The sequence below is a fragment of the Phragmites australis genome, chromosome 10 (genome assembly GCF_958298935.1).
Source record: "Phragmites australis chromosome 10, lpPhrAust1.1, whole genome shotgun sequence".
Classification (NCBI taxonomy): domain Eukaryota; kingdom Viridiplantae; phylum Streptophyta; class Magnoliopsida; order Poales; family Poaceae; genus Phragmites; species Phragmites australis.
Window position 1 is genome coordinate 1,145,679 of NC_084930.1, and position 12,822 is coordinate 1,158,500.

Sequence of the window (12,822 nt, forward strand, 5' to 3'; positions counted from 1 at the left end):
AACGAACACTATAGGAGAGAATGAGCACACATTCATCGCGTGGGAGAAGGCTTACATAGAGTTTCTACCTATGACAGCTCCCGAGAACCTCTCCTCTCTATAAAACCTCAGGTCATCATCGCCTCGTAGATCTGTAGATCTCCCTCTCCTCAGCCATCTCTTAGAAGAAGTCCACCTACTTAGACATCACCTCGAAGAACTCCACCGCTCAAGAAGCCATCACCATCAAGAAGCCAATCATCATCTCATAAAACACGATCAGGTTCTGCAGCATCAAGAAGACAACATCATCTAAGAAGTCGGTGACATCTAAAAAGTTAGCAGAACCTAAGGATGTCTATTTAATTAATGTTGAGCAAACTAAAAAGATTGTGAATACCAATGTAATAGCTCATTTCTATTGTGGGGAACCGTCCAAACAGTATTCAAATTAATCATCAGGAGGATCATTATTCATAATCCAACCTCGACAATTAACTTGAATAACATTCTGGTAGTCCCGGCACGTGTTTTGTGCCCAAGGATCGGAACACACGCCTCCAACATAGTACATCACAACATAGTTTAATAAAGAGTAAGTAATAAGTATTTATATTACAAATATTAAGCATGCAACTTATTCGAACAATTTATAACAAAAGCGAGCTAGGAGGAGACAAAAACGCTCAACTCCTAACTACCCAAAGATCTACGCAGCGGAAGAAAACTATACAACAAAAGGATATAGAGCCACATGCCCTTAGGCTCCATACCAAAATACTGAGTTCAGAGTAGAGTGTGCTACACCTACTCGCCACCCTGATCGGCAGGCACAAAGTAGCCAAACATTGCCTCTTCCTTGCCGACCTATGAACCTGCATCAACTTAAGGGCAGCACCCTGAGTACGAAGGTACTCGCAAGTCTTACACAATATAGAGCACATATACATAGCTCGACTCCAAGGATCATGCATTAGCTAGTATCAAGGATTAAATATGCAGTTAAGTGAATTAAAGCGGTAAGCAACCTAGATATATGTGTGAGCAACTAACTTGACCTTCATATATGAAACTACCCTGCATCACCAACTGAACATAAGTGATTGTAATTAACATGTGTATCAAAAGTATAACAAGTACCAACTCTGACCACTCCCACATAACCACCATGTCCATACCACCACCACAAATCCACAACGAACCTCTACGACCGATACAGATGAAATAATAGCATGCTCATGATCGAGAGCGCGGCAATTCAAACTGTTTATACACCATGCAGGGGGATACTCCTGTAGCCACACAACACGAGGACCATACGGTTTGTACCACACGCTAAAGTGCACACAAGGGGGTACCCGTGACAACATTTTCCAACCAGCCCCAACCGTGTGGGGGCATGCATCACTCAGCGCAGCGATACTAGAACTACTCTCGGAGCAAACTAGTACCGCTTACAATCCCGCCCGCTCACACCGTCGATGTTCACGCCCACAAAGCCACAGTTGCGAAGGTATTCGGCTCGCCTTACCATTAGATCGGTATGTGGTGAGTAAGGTAAGTGCTAAAGCCAATGGTACCGACAAACGGCTTTAAACGATGCAAGCGGTCTATGGTACTCAGGTTTTCTCTCGTGACCTGCCCCCTGGACTTTCCATCGAGGCAGACGACACCCCTAACACCGCCCACATCTCATCTCATACTCACCACTCACCAACCATCTCGCCATCAGCATGTATTTGTAATCAATAGTAATCCATATACTCGCGAACAACGGAAAACACCGTCGTTCGACTTCTACCGAAAGACATAAGCATTGCTAAGCATGTACATCGTACTCATACCTAGACGTAACACCATCTCTAGGCTACAAGGAAATTACTTAAACAATTGACCAAGGTAGAAAGATACAATCAGCATAGGTTCTACCCAAGGGTACCCGACACATACATACATACATAAGCATATTCATCAATTGAGACTTCCAAATTTGACATGGGTGGAATATGTTAGTTGCTTTCCTTGATGCACTGGCTCACAAAGGTGTGGCACCTCAGGATTGACCTCGGTCTCTAGGATCGATGGATCGGCGTGTTCTAAGAAACATAACGCGTGCAATGATAAGCATAAATGAAATGCAACAATCTAAGCCACAAGGTATAAATGATGAAATGCCATGAACATATACTTTAAAATGTAGGAAAACATTTTTCCTAACTAGAACAAGTCATAAGAAGACTAGCAAAATTGGTTTAATCTATTTTGGACTTGTAAAGAATTAATGGTGAATTAATGAAGCTTTAACCTAATTAATTAATCTTATAAATTTAATTCATTATTTCATGGTTGGGGATATTTTTAATAGGTAGAGTAGGTTATTATGAAACCAAAAAAATTTGTTTCATAATTTTTGGAGCTACAGAAAATTTATTATGAATTTTACAAGTTTCAGCAAGCAGTAACTGTGCTGTCTGGGTATACAGCGGTCAGACCGCAGGTATACTGGCGGTTAGACTGCCAAGAGTCACGGTCAGACCACAGGAAACGCGGTTAGACCACCCCCATGTAGAGGGTTTTGGCCCCTGGCAGTCTGACCGACCTTGGGGTGGCGGTCAGACCGCTAGGAGTCGCCGGGGGCACTTTGGGAGCTCACCAGCGACGATTTCAGCGACATTTGGAGTGGGGACTTGGACCTAGAGCATCACATTGACTTCCTCTACCGCGTAGGACAATATGTATACGCCGAAATCGACCAAAACTCAACTATTGCTTCTAATTCATCAAGAACTCATGAACTTCAAACCCTAGCTCAAAATTCGAAATCCAACCATCTAAAAGGTGGATCCTTGCCATGGGAGTTTAGGGGACTCACCCAAAGGCCTTTACCAAGGTTGTGGACCACCGATTGAAGCAGGAAATGGAGGGAAAAGCTCGAGAGGCGAAGAAATCTGGTGTTCTTTACATTTCAACCCTAAATACCAAAAGACACCAAATCCGGCTCAAATCCTCCGGGAAAACGAAAATGAATTATGGGGATGGATAGCTCATGAGCTTGTGATCGCAATGATACCACATACTCACCTCAAATCCCTCTCTTGAACTCGGATTTTGGAAGAAAAGAAAGAGGGGGTGAGAGTGAGAGGGGAGGGGAGCACGGTGGGGTGGCGTGGGGGAGAGTGAGGAGGAGAGAGAGTGAGCTGCCACTCTAGAGGGAGAGAGTGGGGTGGTTGGCCCACTCCGGTGGGGCCCACATGTTAGAGAAAGAGTATGTTTTAACTGTAAATTTCATTCTTTTCTCTCCTGGATCTCTTCCTCTCATCCAAATGATCTCAAATGAATTGCATTAGTAATTCAAATTATAATTACGCAAGTTTAAATATAATGCTTAAAAGCATGATTATACTTAATTGCGTGATTAAGAATTTGGGACGTGACGTCTATCCTCTAGCACCTCCACTGAAGCCTATTGTGCTTGAAGATAGCATTATTTTATTCATGAATATAGCCAAAGTTAAATAGACAGGGGTGGCTTCAACTAAGCCACCGACTGACTATGAAAGCATCAGCAAGAAGCAAGCCAAGAGCAAATCAGGTTCAATTGTTGAGGATGCTCCAAGCATTAGGGGCTTCCTTGCTACTTCTGAATTATCAGCAAAGCAACTAGCATGTCTTGTTGCGGGAGCGAAAATCCCAAAGTTGGATGTTAGATGGCTGTTTGAGTTGAAAAAATCTTTGGTCAAATCAGATATAGAAAATAACGTTACAACTCAAATGCGACAATTACATTTGTGGTACTTAGAGTAATCCAGGCAGGGTATAGAGGCGTGCCCTATAAGATACATAGATGAATATTTCATCAGCAAGGACGGCTCCTTCTGGGTGAAATTCGAGTGCTTGTATGAATTGTACCAAGAAAATATCCTCAACGTCTCCATAATCAGAGCATGGACTATGTAAGTGACTTATATATATAATTCATGATATATGATCTTGTATCTTGAAATTGCTGGCTAACTTCTCTGTTTTTCATAGAATGGGGATCCATGCATGCAGATAAGAATTAGATAATAAAGTAGTATTCATCTATCCTGGGCTCATAAAAAAAGGAACTTATACAGACGAATCCAGACTTCACTGAGGACTACTTATTGAAATGTCTACTTTACCACCAACATAAGACATTCGTACTCTTACCCTTCAGCTTTGAGTATGTGTTTGTACGCTGGGACGTTTTGCTTTTATGGGCAACTCTATTCTAGTACTAATTTGCTATGGTGATATATTTCTGCAGTTTTCATTAGATCCTCTTTATCATCCACCAAGACTTGAGCAACATTATTATCTTGAACTCACAAAAGAGAGATAAGTCAACTTAAAAAGTCCTCATTGACATGCCAAATAGGTAACTCGATCATTTAATTTTCACGTTGATTGCATCTAAGTTTAATTAGTATTTATATTCACATGCAGGATGTACATAAGATACTGTAAAAAGAGTGTTGTTTACTTTTCATACAGGAAGCAGTTTGGTGTAAAAACCGACCTTTTAGTACGTAAGGAATATTCATGTTTTGCATTTCTTAATAAATAAAATGGTTCAATTTATTCCACTAACGAATGCTTTCCTCTTAAAGTGCATCAGGCAGCCACCCAATAACAATCTTTATGGGTTCTATATTCTTACTTTCATATACGCATTCAATGGAGATGGAGAAATTGTCAGGTTTAATGATATTGAGGTATGCAATTACATGTTGATACATTCTTTTTTAATTTCTATACGTATTCAAGCACTAATTCTTTCGATTATTCAAATGTAGCGCTTCAAACAACGCACAATTTGTAATACTCCCTGCGGAAATACATGCCATTCAAGAACAAATCGTTGGGTTCTTCATCAGACATGTTATCAACCCAAACGATGAGTTTCATGAACCGATTATGTCGTCGTCGCGTGAGAGACTTTCAGATGATACCATACCTTCTAGTAGAGAGTATGTGATAAGAAAGAAGTCTAATAGGTTGTTTGGCAGCGTATATATTACCAAATGACACCATATTAATGAAAGATATTAATTAATATTATTAATAAATGACATGAATTACTATATATTGATAAAATTATTTTTATTATTGATTTACATTAAATATGTCTCTTATTGTATGTATGTATTGAGAGGGAGAGAGAGACAGAGAGAGGAGAGGAGAGCTAAAACACTGTCGGTTCAAGGATTCATCTGGCATTAATTTTATGGGCATCACTACCGGTTTTTCAGGTCGGTAGTGATAGTCCCAACCGGTAGTGAAGTGAGTTTTAGAGTCAGCAGTGATGTGGTTTTCTGTAGGAATGAAAACCGAAAATCATATATTATAAAACAGGAAAACCGACTATGATAAATCCTTAATGCAGTAAATCAGACATTATAAAACAGAAAAACTGACAACAGTAAGATCTCCATTACAAAATAGGTAAACACTAATTCTAAATCCGAAAAACCGACTAACGGAAAATCCCTATTAAACATGCTGGATGTTAAATATGAGTTATATATATCCAATCAATCGAATGCTTCACCAAATACAAAAATGACAAGAAGAAACAAAACGGAAAAAAAGAACGAACGATCGGTTCAGCACAATTATACGCGCTCTTGCTCAAAACTGTGTTACTCGGAGTTTGTAGAACGAAGTTTTGATTCTTTTTTTTTCTTTTGTAGAAGGAACATTGAAGAAGATCATCAGAATGATTGACATCGAGTCTTTCTAGAACAGTAGAACTAAAGTAACCATATATAATTTCCTTTCTTTTAATTTGTCTAGTACGTAGCTGCTTGTACCATGAGTTGAAATGAATAAATTAAGAGCCTAAATTCGCCAGCCAACAACAAAAAAAAGGTACTTGACGGATGATCGATGAGGATGATGATTATTATTCCGGTGGTGCAACACGAGGTTGAGCTGCGGCCGCTGCCGCCCTTTCCGCGTTTATCATTCTGGCTTTGAACATGCCCCACTCGGCCCAGGAGCGTTGCCTGACCTTGCCGCCGCCTCCCGTCTCGGGGTTGCCCTGCCGCCCCAGCGTCGGCACCGCGCGATGCGCCACGTACTGCGCGTCCACCACCCCGATCTGCTCCTCAGCCTCCTGCATTCATGAAATGCGCGCAATGATCCATGCATGAATACATACTCCACAACTACGTATCTCCAGAAGACGAGAGCTAGAGATCTAGCTAGCGAGCGAGCTAGTGATCGATCGCCTTACGTCGACGCATCTCCAGAAGTTGCTGTCCAGCCCCCAGCCATGGACGAGGTCGTTCTGGACCATGTGCCAGGCGCACGCCCATGCGTCCCTGGAGAAGACGGGCGCCATGATCTCCACGAAGCCGCTGCACGGCCGCTGGTGCACGTCGGAGCAGTTGCCGGGCCCCCCGATGGTGTTCTTGTGGATCTCGCTGCCGTTCCTCCGGATGGTGATCTCGTACGACTTCTTCCCCCGGGTGATGTCCAGCCCCGGCTGCGAGATCTCCAGCCCGTGCTTCCTCACCAGCCTCACGTACTCCTCGCCGTCGAAGGTCTCCACCCCGAGGTCCTCGTCCCAGATGAAGATGTACTCGTAGGGAGCCACTATGCTCGGGTGCAGGAACCGCTTCGCATACCACCTGCATTTTTAATTTTTCCATTTGTCAGTTTCAGGTTGCACCAATCAATATGGGTCGTCGATGAGCTTGCAGTTGTGTTGCACCAATGCATGGCTGCTCCTCTCACCATTTGGCCTGCTTCCAGGCGCTTATGTGAAGGACCTGCTTGGACCACTCGAACTCGTCGTCCCACTCCGTCGTGCGCCCGTCGTAGTGGAACAGGACCACGTCGAAGTTGTCAGAGAACTTGTGAACAGTCGCGTTCACGTTGACTTTCTCACTGTACCCGACTGTCAGCGCCAAAAGATACTTGCGAGCAGGCGTGTCCTGCTCATTCAGTCATTCAGCCCGCAATGCAAGTTTATTATTTTTAGCATTCTTTTAATTCCACAAGTTTAACACCGCATGCACACAAACATACAAATTTCCATTGATCAAACCATGAACAAGTTCAAAATGAAAAAAAAAAGTTGAGAGTTATTAACACGGAAAGATAAGAAAAGGATCGGCAAAATTAGACCTCTCGAGGGTTTCCCCACAGCCGGCGCAGGTGAAGATCAGACTCTGAAACCACGATATTCGGTGGCAGCCTCGCCGCGCCTTTCGGCTTTGCCGGCGCAACAATCTACAGCACATCAGATGCCGATCGAAAAGTTCAGAATCCGACGATCGACGAAGCCTGTGGCCGCGCAGTTTGAATTGAATTGTACCACGATATTCAGTTCGGAATTACACTAAAGTAAAGAATTGAATTGTACTCCTACCTCTGAAGTAGTGGCATTTGGCCCCAGGACAGGAGTCGCCTCCACAGTTGAAGTGCTGTTTGTGACTGGCACCCAAAATCTGCCTAGTATGTTTCTGCCACATTGAAGCTACATGCATGCATGGTCCAAAGGAAGAAACACGTTCGTTCAGACGATGAAGTTAGAAGCTCAAATTTTGATGGCAACTATATATATGCTTACCTTTGGTGCTATTTGTACAGGAAAAGAAACGCCGATGAGGAACCCGAATGCTGCCGTAGCTAAGGCCTTCATGATGGGGTTTCCTTTCATTCTCACTATATATAAATATATAGATTCACTAGGAAGATATATCACACCACACTGATGTTAGTCGAAAAATCAGAAGTACAATTGAGAGGTGAAGCTAGTACAATGGTGGTATTCGCTAACTGATGCACATGCATGCCATCTCTTTCTTCTCTCTTTATATATAGCTCTGAAATGGAATCATGGAAGTGTTCTGACCTTGATTCTAAAGGAGAATAGGTTGAAGTACCCAAGTAGCAAGAGTAGAATCATGCATGTTAACTTGTACAAAGGAAAAGATCGAGCTGCCTTAGACTTGCATTGAAAGCAGTTTCTTCGATGGATTGACATCCATAACAGCTGACTCCTACAGCCCTATCACTTCGTGCTCCCTAAGCTACATATGCACTCTAGTTAAAAACTAGCTAAGGCAGGCCGATACACATATAGCTCAAGATGGATAGAACTTGCATTGCTTATTTTGCGGTTAAGGTGGGGTGGGTAGGGGGGGTAGTATACTAACGAAGACGTAGAATATTGAAAGGGTCATGATGCATGGTGGATACTAATTTACTGCCTGCATGCACTAGTTGTTCTTTTTATCAGTAAACTCGTTCTTGAGCCTCCCTATGTTTGCGGGCATATGAAGCAAGAGTTGCACTTTTTATCAGTGCTTGCGACAGATCAATCTCTGCTCATTCCATATTTCAGCTCGCTAGTCTACCGTATCTATGGTCACCCTCTTGTCCTTTTCTTTTTTTTCATCCTCGGGGGCGAAGGATGGCATTGACCGGCACAAGCTCCAAGGTCAACAACGCCATGCATACATGAATGAGAATGTGATGGATATGCTCTATTCTTGCCCATATACTTATATTTATGGATGATGATGAATATAATGGGTCAGTTTGAATCTCGCATGCCAGTTGCATTGGGTCCATGCCAAGCTGAGAAACCAAATTTAATTGTGACTTGATTTATATGTGATGAGTGATTGATAAGTTTGTCGATTTGGTTTGTCATGTTTCGAATTGTTTGAGCTTGGTTCGCTTAAAGTTCATCTCTGTCCAAAGTCCAAAGTCCAGTCCAGAATCCGGAACATCCGGCCCAATCAGAATTCAAAATTTCCGGTCCCAATCTAGAACTTTCGGGTGAACTAGAATTCAGAACTTTCGAGTTTAATCTGAAACTTCCGGATTGATGCAAAAACCAGACAGAGAGGGGTCGCTTGGAGGTTCATCTGGAACTTCCAGGTTCCACGATTTTTAGGGATTCGATTTTAATTTGGAATGTTCATTGAATTGTTTTGAGGTTTCAATTGAGCATTTTGATTATGGTCTAGTTGGAGTTGGAGTTGGAGACATGTGTTTATTTATCTTATAGTGTGCAGGTGATGGATGCAACTTAGCGGTCGTTGGCGGGATGATCAGGGTCAAGTGGGGTACTTGGTGCCGGACAATCAAGGAAGTCGGGCGGAGTCAAGGGTGATCCTAGTTATACATACGGAGGTAAAGCAAAGTATGGAAGATGGATGGAGACGGCGTGCTGACAAAATCAAGTGAAAAGGATGCCGGTGCAAGTGATAAGGCAGCCTGAGGGATCGGGAGCGGGAGAGAATTACCAGCGATCATGATCAAAAGATGGAGTACACGTGTTGACATTAGGATGCTTGCTTTAGCAAGTGGTGAGTCATGCTTTGACAAGCGTGCTATGGTTTCACGGTTTGACCTCAAAATCGTGGGAAGGATGGAAGTGCACATGACATCATCGCGAAGCTTGCGTCGTGGTGGAGCTAAGTTATGAAGGCACCACGGTCGCTCAATGTATGGAAAAGAAAATAGACTAAAATACCCTTAATGGTAGGTAGAAGTGTACTATAAGAGAGGGGTATTTTGGGAATAAGTTAAGAAACTTAGGAATCAAGGAACATAGGTTATAAATAGAGAGGTAGAATTATATGGGAGAGGTGAACTAGCCACTTGAGCTTCTTTGACACACATATGAGAGCCTTGTGTTAGTGTTTTAGAGAAGAGAGATGAGTGATTAACCTATGTATTAGGTGAGAGTTTTTTAAGGAAAATTTTTGTAATCTGCCAAAAATAAGGTCAACCTGATGTGGACATCACTCCCTCGGATACATACAATGATCCTCCATTGAACTTTCAAGGTCCAATCACAAGAGCTCGCGCACGACAATTAAATTTAGAGGTGAGCTCGTTCCTAAGCAACTCTTTATATAATTTTGAGAATAGATTACTACCTAATGATTATGTGTTGTTTAGAAATCATGGAGAGGACAAGGAAACACATAGAGGAAGGCTTGGAGGCGTGGAGGAGCAGCTAGGACGTCCAACAACAGCAGGAGGTCCAGTCCAACTCGAGTCCGAATCAGCCTCGGCCTCCAGGACCAGCGAGCAATAAAACGGACGCCCAGGACGCATCCGGACTCCGTTTTCGACGATTCACATATGGTTGGAAAGATAATTTCATAAGGAAACCAATGGCGTTGGTTTGAGATCCAAATTCCTTCTGAGTCAACGGGAAACGTCGAAACAAGTCAGCGTCCAGAATCTGTCCCGGTGCTGCGTCACCGTTTTTGGTCCGTTGGGCCATGTATCGTGTTGGAGTCCATTAGGGACGCGTCTAGGGGTCCTTGGCCGACCCTAATCCTTTATATACAGTAGCCGCCGCCCTAATTAGGGTTGGGTTTTGCTTAGATTATTCTGTCAAGAACAGTTTCGCCGTTTCGTCGGTTTGTGAGACCCCAACTCGTGAGATTAATCATTCATCTGCAATTTGGTTGCATTCTCCCTTGTTCTTGCTTGTGTTCTTCGATTCGCAGGCAAGGATTTTAGCCTTCTTGACGAGGTCAACCGTGCAACGCCGGTTGATAACCAGAGGAGACGTGGTGCTGCGATTGCGGGGTTTCGGATCGTGTTGTTCGGAAGTCGGATCGACTTGTGTCTCGTTTCCACCAAATCGAGAGTTACCAGAACCTTTCGGAAGATCGGGAACCCTTGTTCATATTACAACCTTTGGGAGTAATGAAGTTCATTTTCCTTCTCATGATTGGATTCACCTCCTTCTAGTTTCACTCTGTTGGTTCCATTGCGTTTTTGCAAGTTTTTCATTTTCGGTTGTGATTTTTGTTTTCATGCTTGAGCTAAAAGTTTTCGTCTTATTGGAGTTGATCTTGTCATTGTTAGAGGCATAAAATTTACGTACAAAATATACACAATTGGGTGTTGAATTCCCTTGCCTCTAATCTATTGACTTGGAGACCATCTTCACCCGGTGTTCATCTTTTGATCTTTGGGTGATTCTTCTCAAGTTCCAAGATTTGTGTGGGGATGAGTCATGGATTTGTTTACTGTCGAACCTAGTGTTCGATTCCAACCATGACATCCACCTTTTGGTGGATTTGCAAGTCTAGACTTTGAATTTCCAGCCAATATTTTGTCCAACCTGAAACCTCCGATACAAATCCGGAACTTTCGGATTGAAGTGTCACTTTATGATAAAGAACCCTGACACGAAAGTTCATTCGAAAGTTATGGAACCCGGATATTCTAGATTTCACCCGTAAGTTCTGATAAACAATGTCTTTAGCAATAAACAACGTTTCTAGCAATGAATTCTCTCTTCTCATTGGATCTTTCTGTGTCCTTTGAGTGCACCTTTTTTTTTCGAGTTCATGCTGCATTTTGGTGTTTTGCGTTGCTTTTTTGTGATCCATTTTTTGGGTGCGTTGGGTGACATAATAGGAGAAGGCCATCAGTTTTGAAAGAAATTTGTGAGGTGCCTATTCACCTCTATCTAGTCGCCGTTCTCGATCCTATAATGATATCAAAGTCGGTTTGATCACCTGTTGACCTTAACCAGCTTTGTGATCTGTAGGCAATAATAAAGAGAAGTGGAAAGATTTCGATGTTTAATGACAGTGATTTTTCGTACTTGAAGGTGTGTATGGAGGCTTATCTTCTAAGCCAAAAAAAGTACAATATAGGAGGTTGTAGACTCCAACTATGACCTTCACCATGGTCTTAGCTCTCACTCTTAACCTGGATGGAACACCATACACTGGCTACTACTCATAGGTGATGCACCTTATTCATCTCACAAAATGATACTGAAATGCATGTCTAAATATGTTCTAGTTTCCTAATTGTTTTCTTGTTTGATTGTTCGTGCATGTCAAAATATGTTCTAGTTTATTCTATGCAGGACACTGATATGGTTGAGACCGAGAATTGGCTATTGATCAGCTTGGAAGAAACTGAGACAACACCCCCCTCCCAAAAGAAGGCTACACTGCAGAAGCACTTGAGCAGCACAGGGCTGAAGAGCAGAAATAATTCTGTTGTAACATAAGCAAGCCTCAAACAAGATCATTAACCCTAAATCAGACACCAACTTAAAGCGGAAGCGCGAATATGGGTACCTGAGTTCGGTGATGACATTAGGGGTTGACGGTGAGGTTGGAGAGTGTCGGTGTAGATGCAAATGTTGTCAATGGTGGCGCCGGCTGTGGTCTTCGCTCTGCTGCGGCGCCCTAATGTTGATCGGGAATACGTGTGAATGTTGGGGGGAACAAGGCCTCACAAGATGGCTTGCCTTGTGAGGTGCCGGCTCCCCCTCATCTATATATGTAGGCGCAGCACAGAACGGGACCGCAACCATAGTAAGTCGGCTGCGCCACCGATCACGGCGCTAGGTCAAACGGGACCCCCTTTTGTCGGACGTCAGTTAGAGTTTGTTAGGAGAGGGGGCCCGAGATCATATCCAACAAATTCTACACTGAGAAGCACTTGAGCAGAAAGAAGCTCAATTTGTAAATTTTGGTTTGGCTTGTACAATTCAGTGTAATGATCAGTTTGTAAACCGATCGGTAATCAATATAAATTCTATTGTCAATTTGAGTGAGTCTGCTCATGTATTATTGCGTTGATTGTGTTCAGTTGGTTAATCCTGAAATTGTGAGCATCTCTGAGCTGTCTCAAAAAGCACACTTCCAGTTCTGGTAGTTTTCCAATTCATGGTTGTTTTTTAGTTCTCCAACAAAAGAACCTTGCATCTGATTACTTAACATAACTTTCTTATTCCAAGAACAATTCATGTAAACTGATCACTTGCTTGATTCATACAAAATCAGAGCCACTCAAATGGACAACAGA

The 12,822-nt window shown here is 42.7% G+C and overlaps 1 protein-coding gene across 2 annotated transcripts; it reads right to left on the reverse strand.

Moving 5' to 3' along the window:
• Positions 1-5,657: 5,657 nt before the first annotated feature.
• LOC133931275 (uncharacterized) lies at positions 5,658-8,045 on the reverse strand. Of its 2 annotated transcripts, XM_062378127.1 has the most exons (7): positions 7,868-8,045; positions 7,583-7,700; positions 7,382-7,489; positions 7,138-7,242; positions 6,745-6,944; positions 6,242-6,638; positions 5,658-6,121 (listed from the first exon to the last, which is right to left on the reverse strand). In XM_062378127.1, exons 2-7 carry the CDS (start codon positions 7,670-7,672, stop codon positions 5,909-5,911), a joined length of 1,113 nt encoding a protein of 370 aa, XP_062234111.1. In that variant the 5' UTR covers positions 7,673-7,700; positions 7,868-8,045; the 3' UTR covers positions 5,658-5,908. The 2 variants fall into 2 exon arrangements, with proteins under 2 accessions (XP_062234111.1, XP_062234110.1); XM_062378126.1 differs by lacking the exon at positions 7,868-8,045 and having other exon boundaries at positions 7,583-7,859.
• Between the last annotated feature and the right edge of the window lie 4,777 nt (positions 8,046-12,822).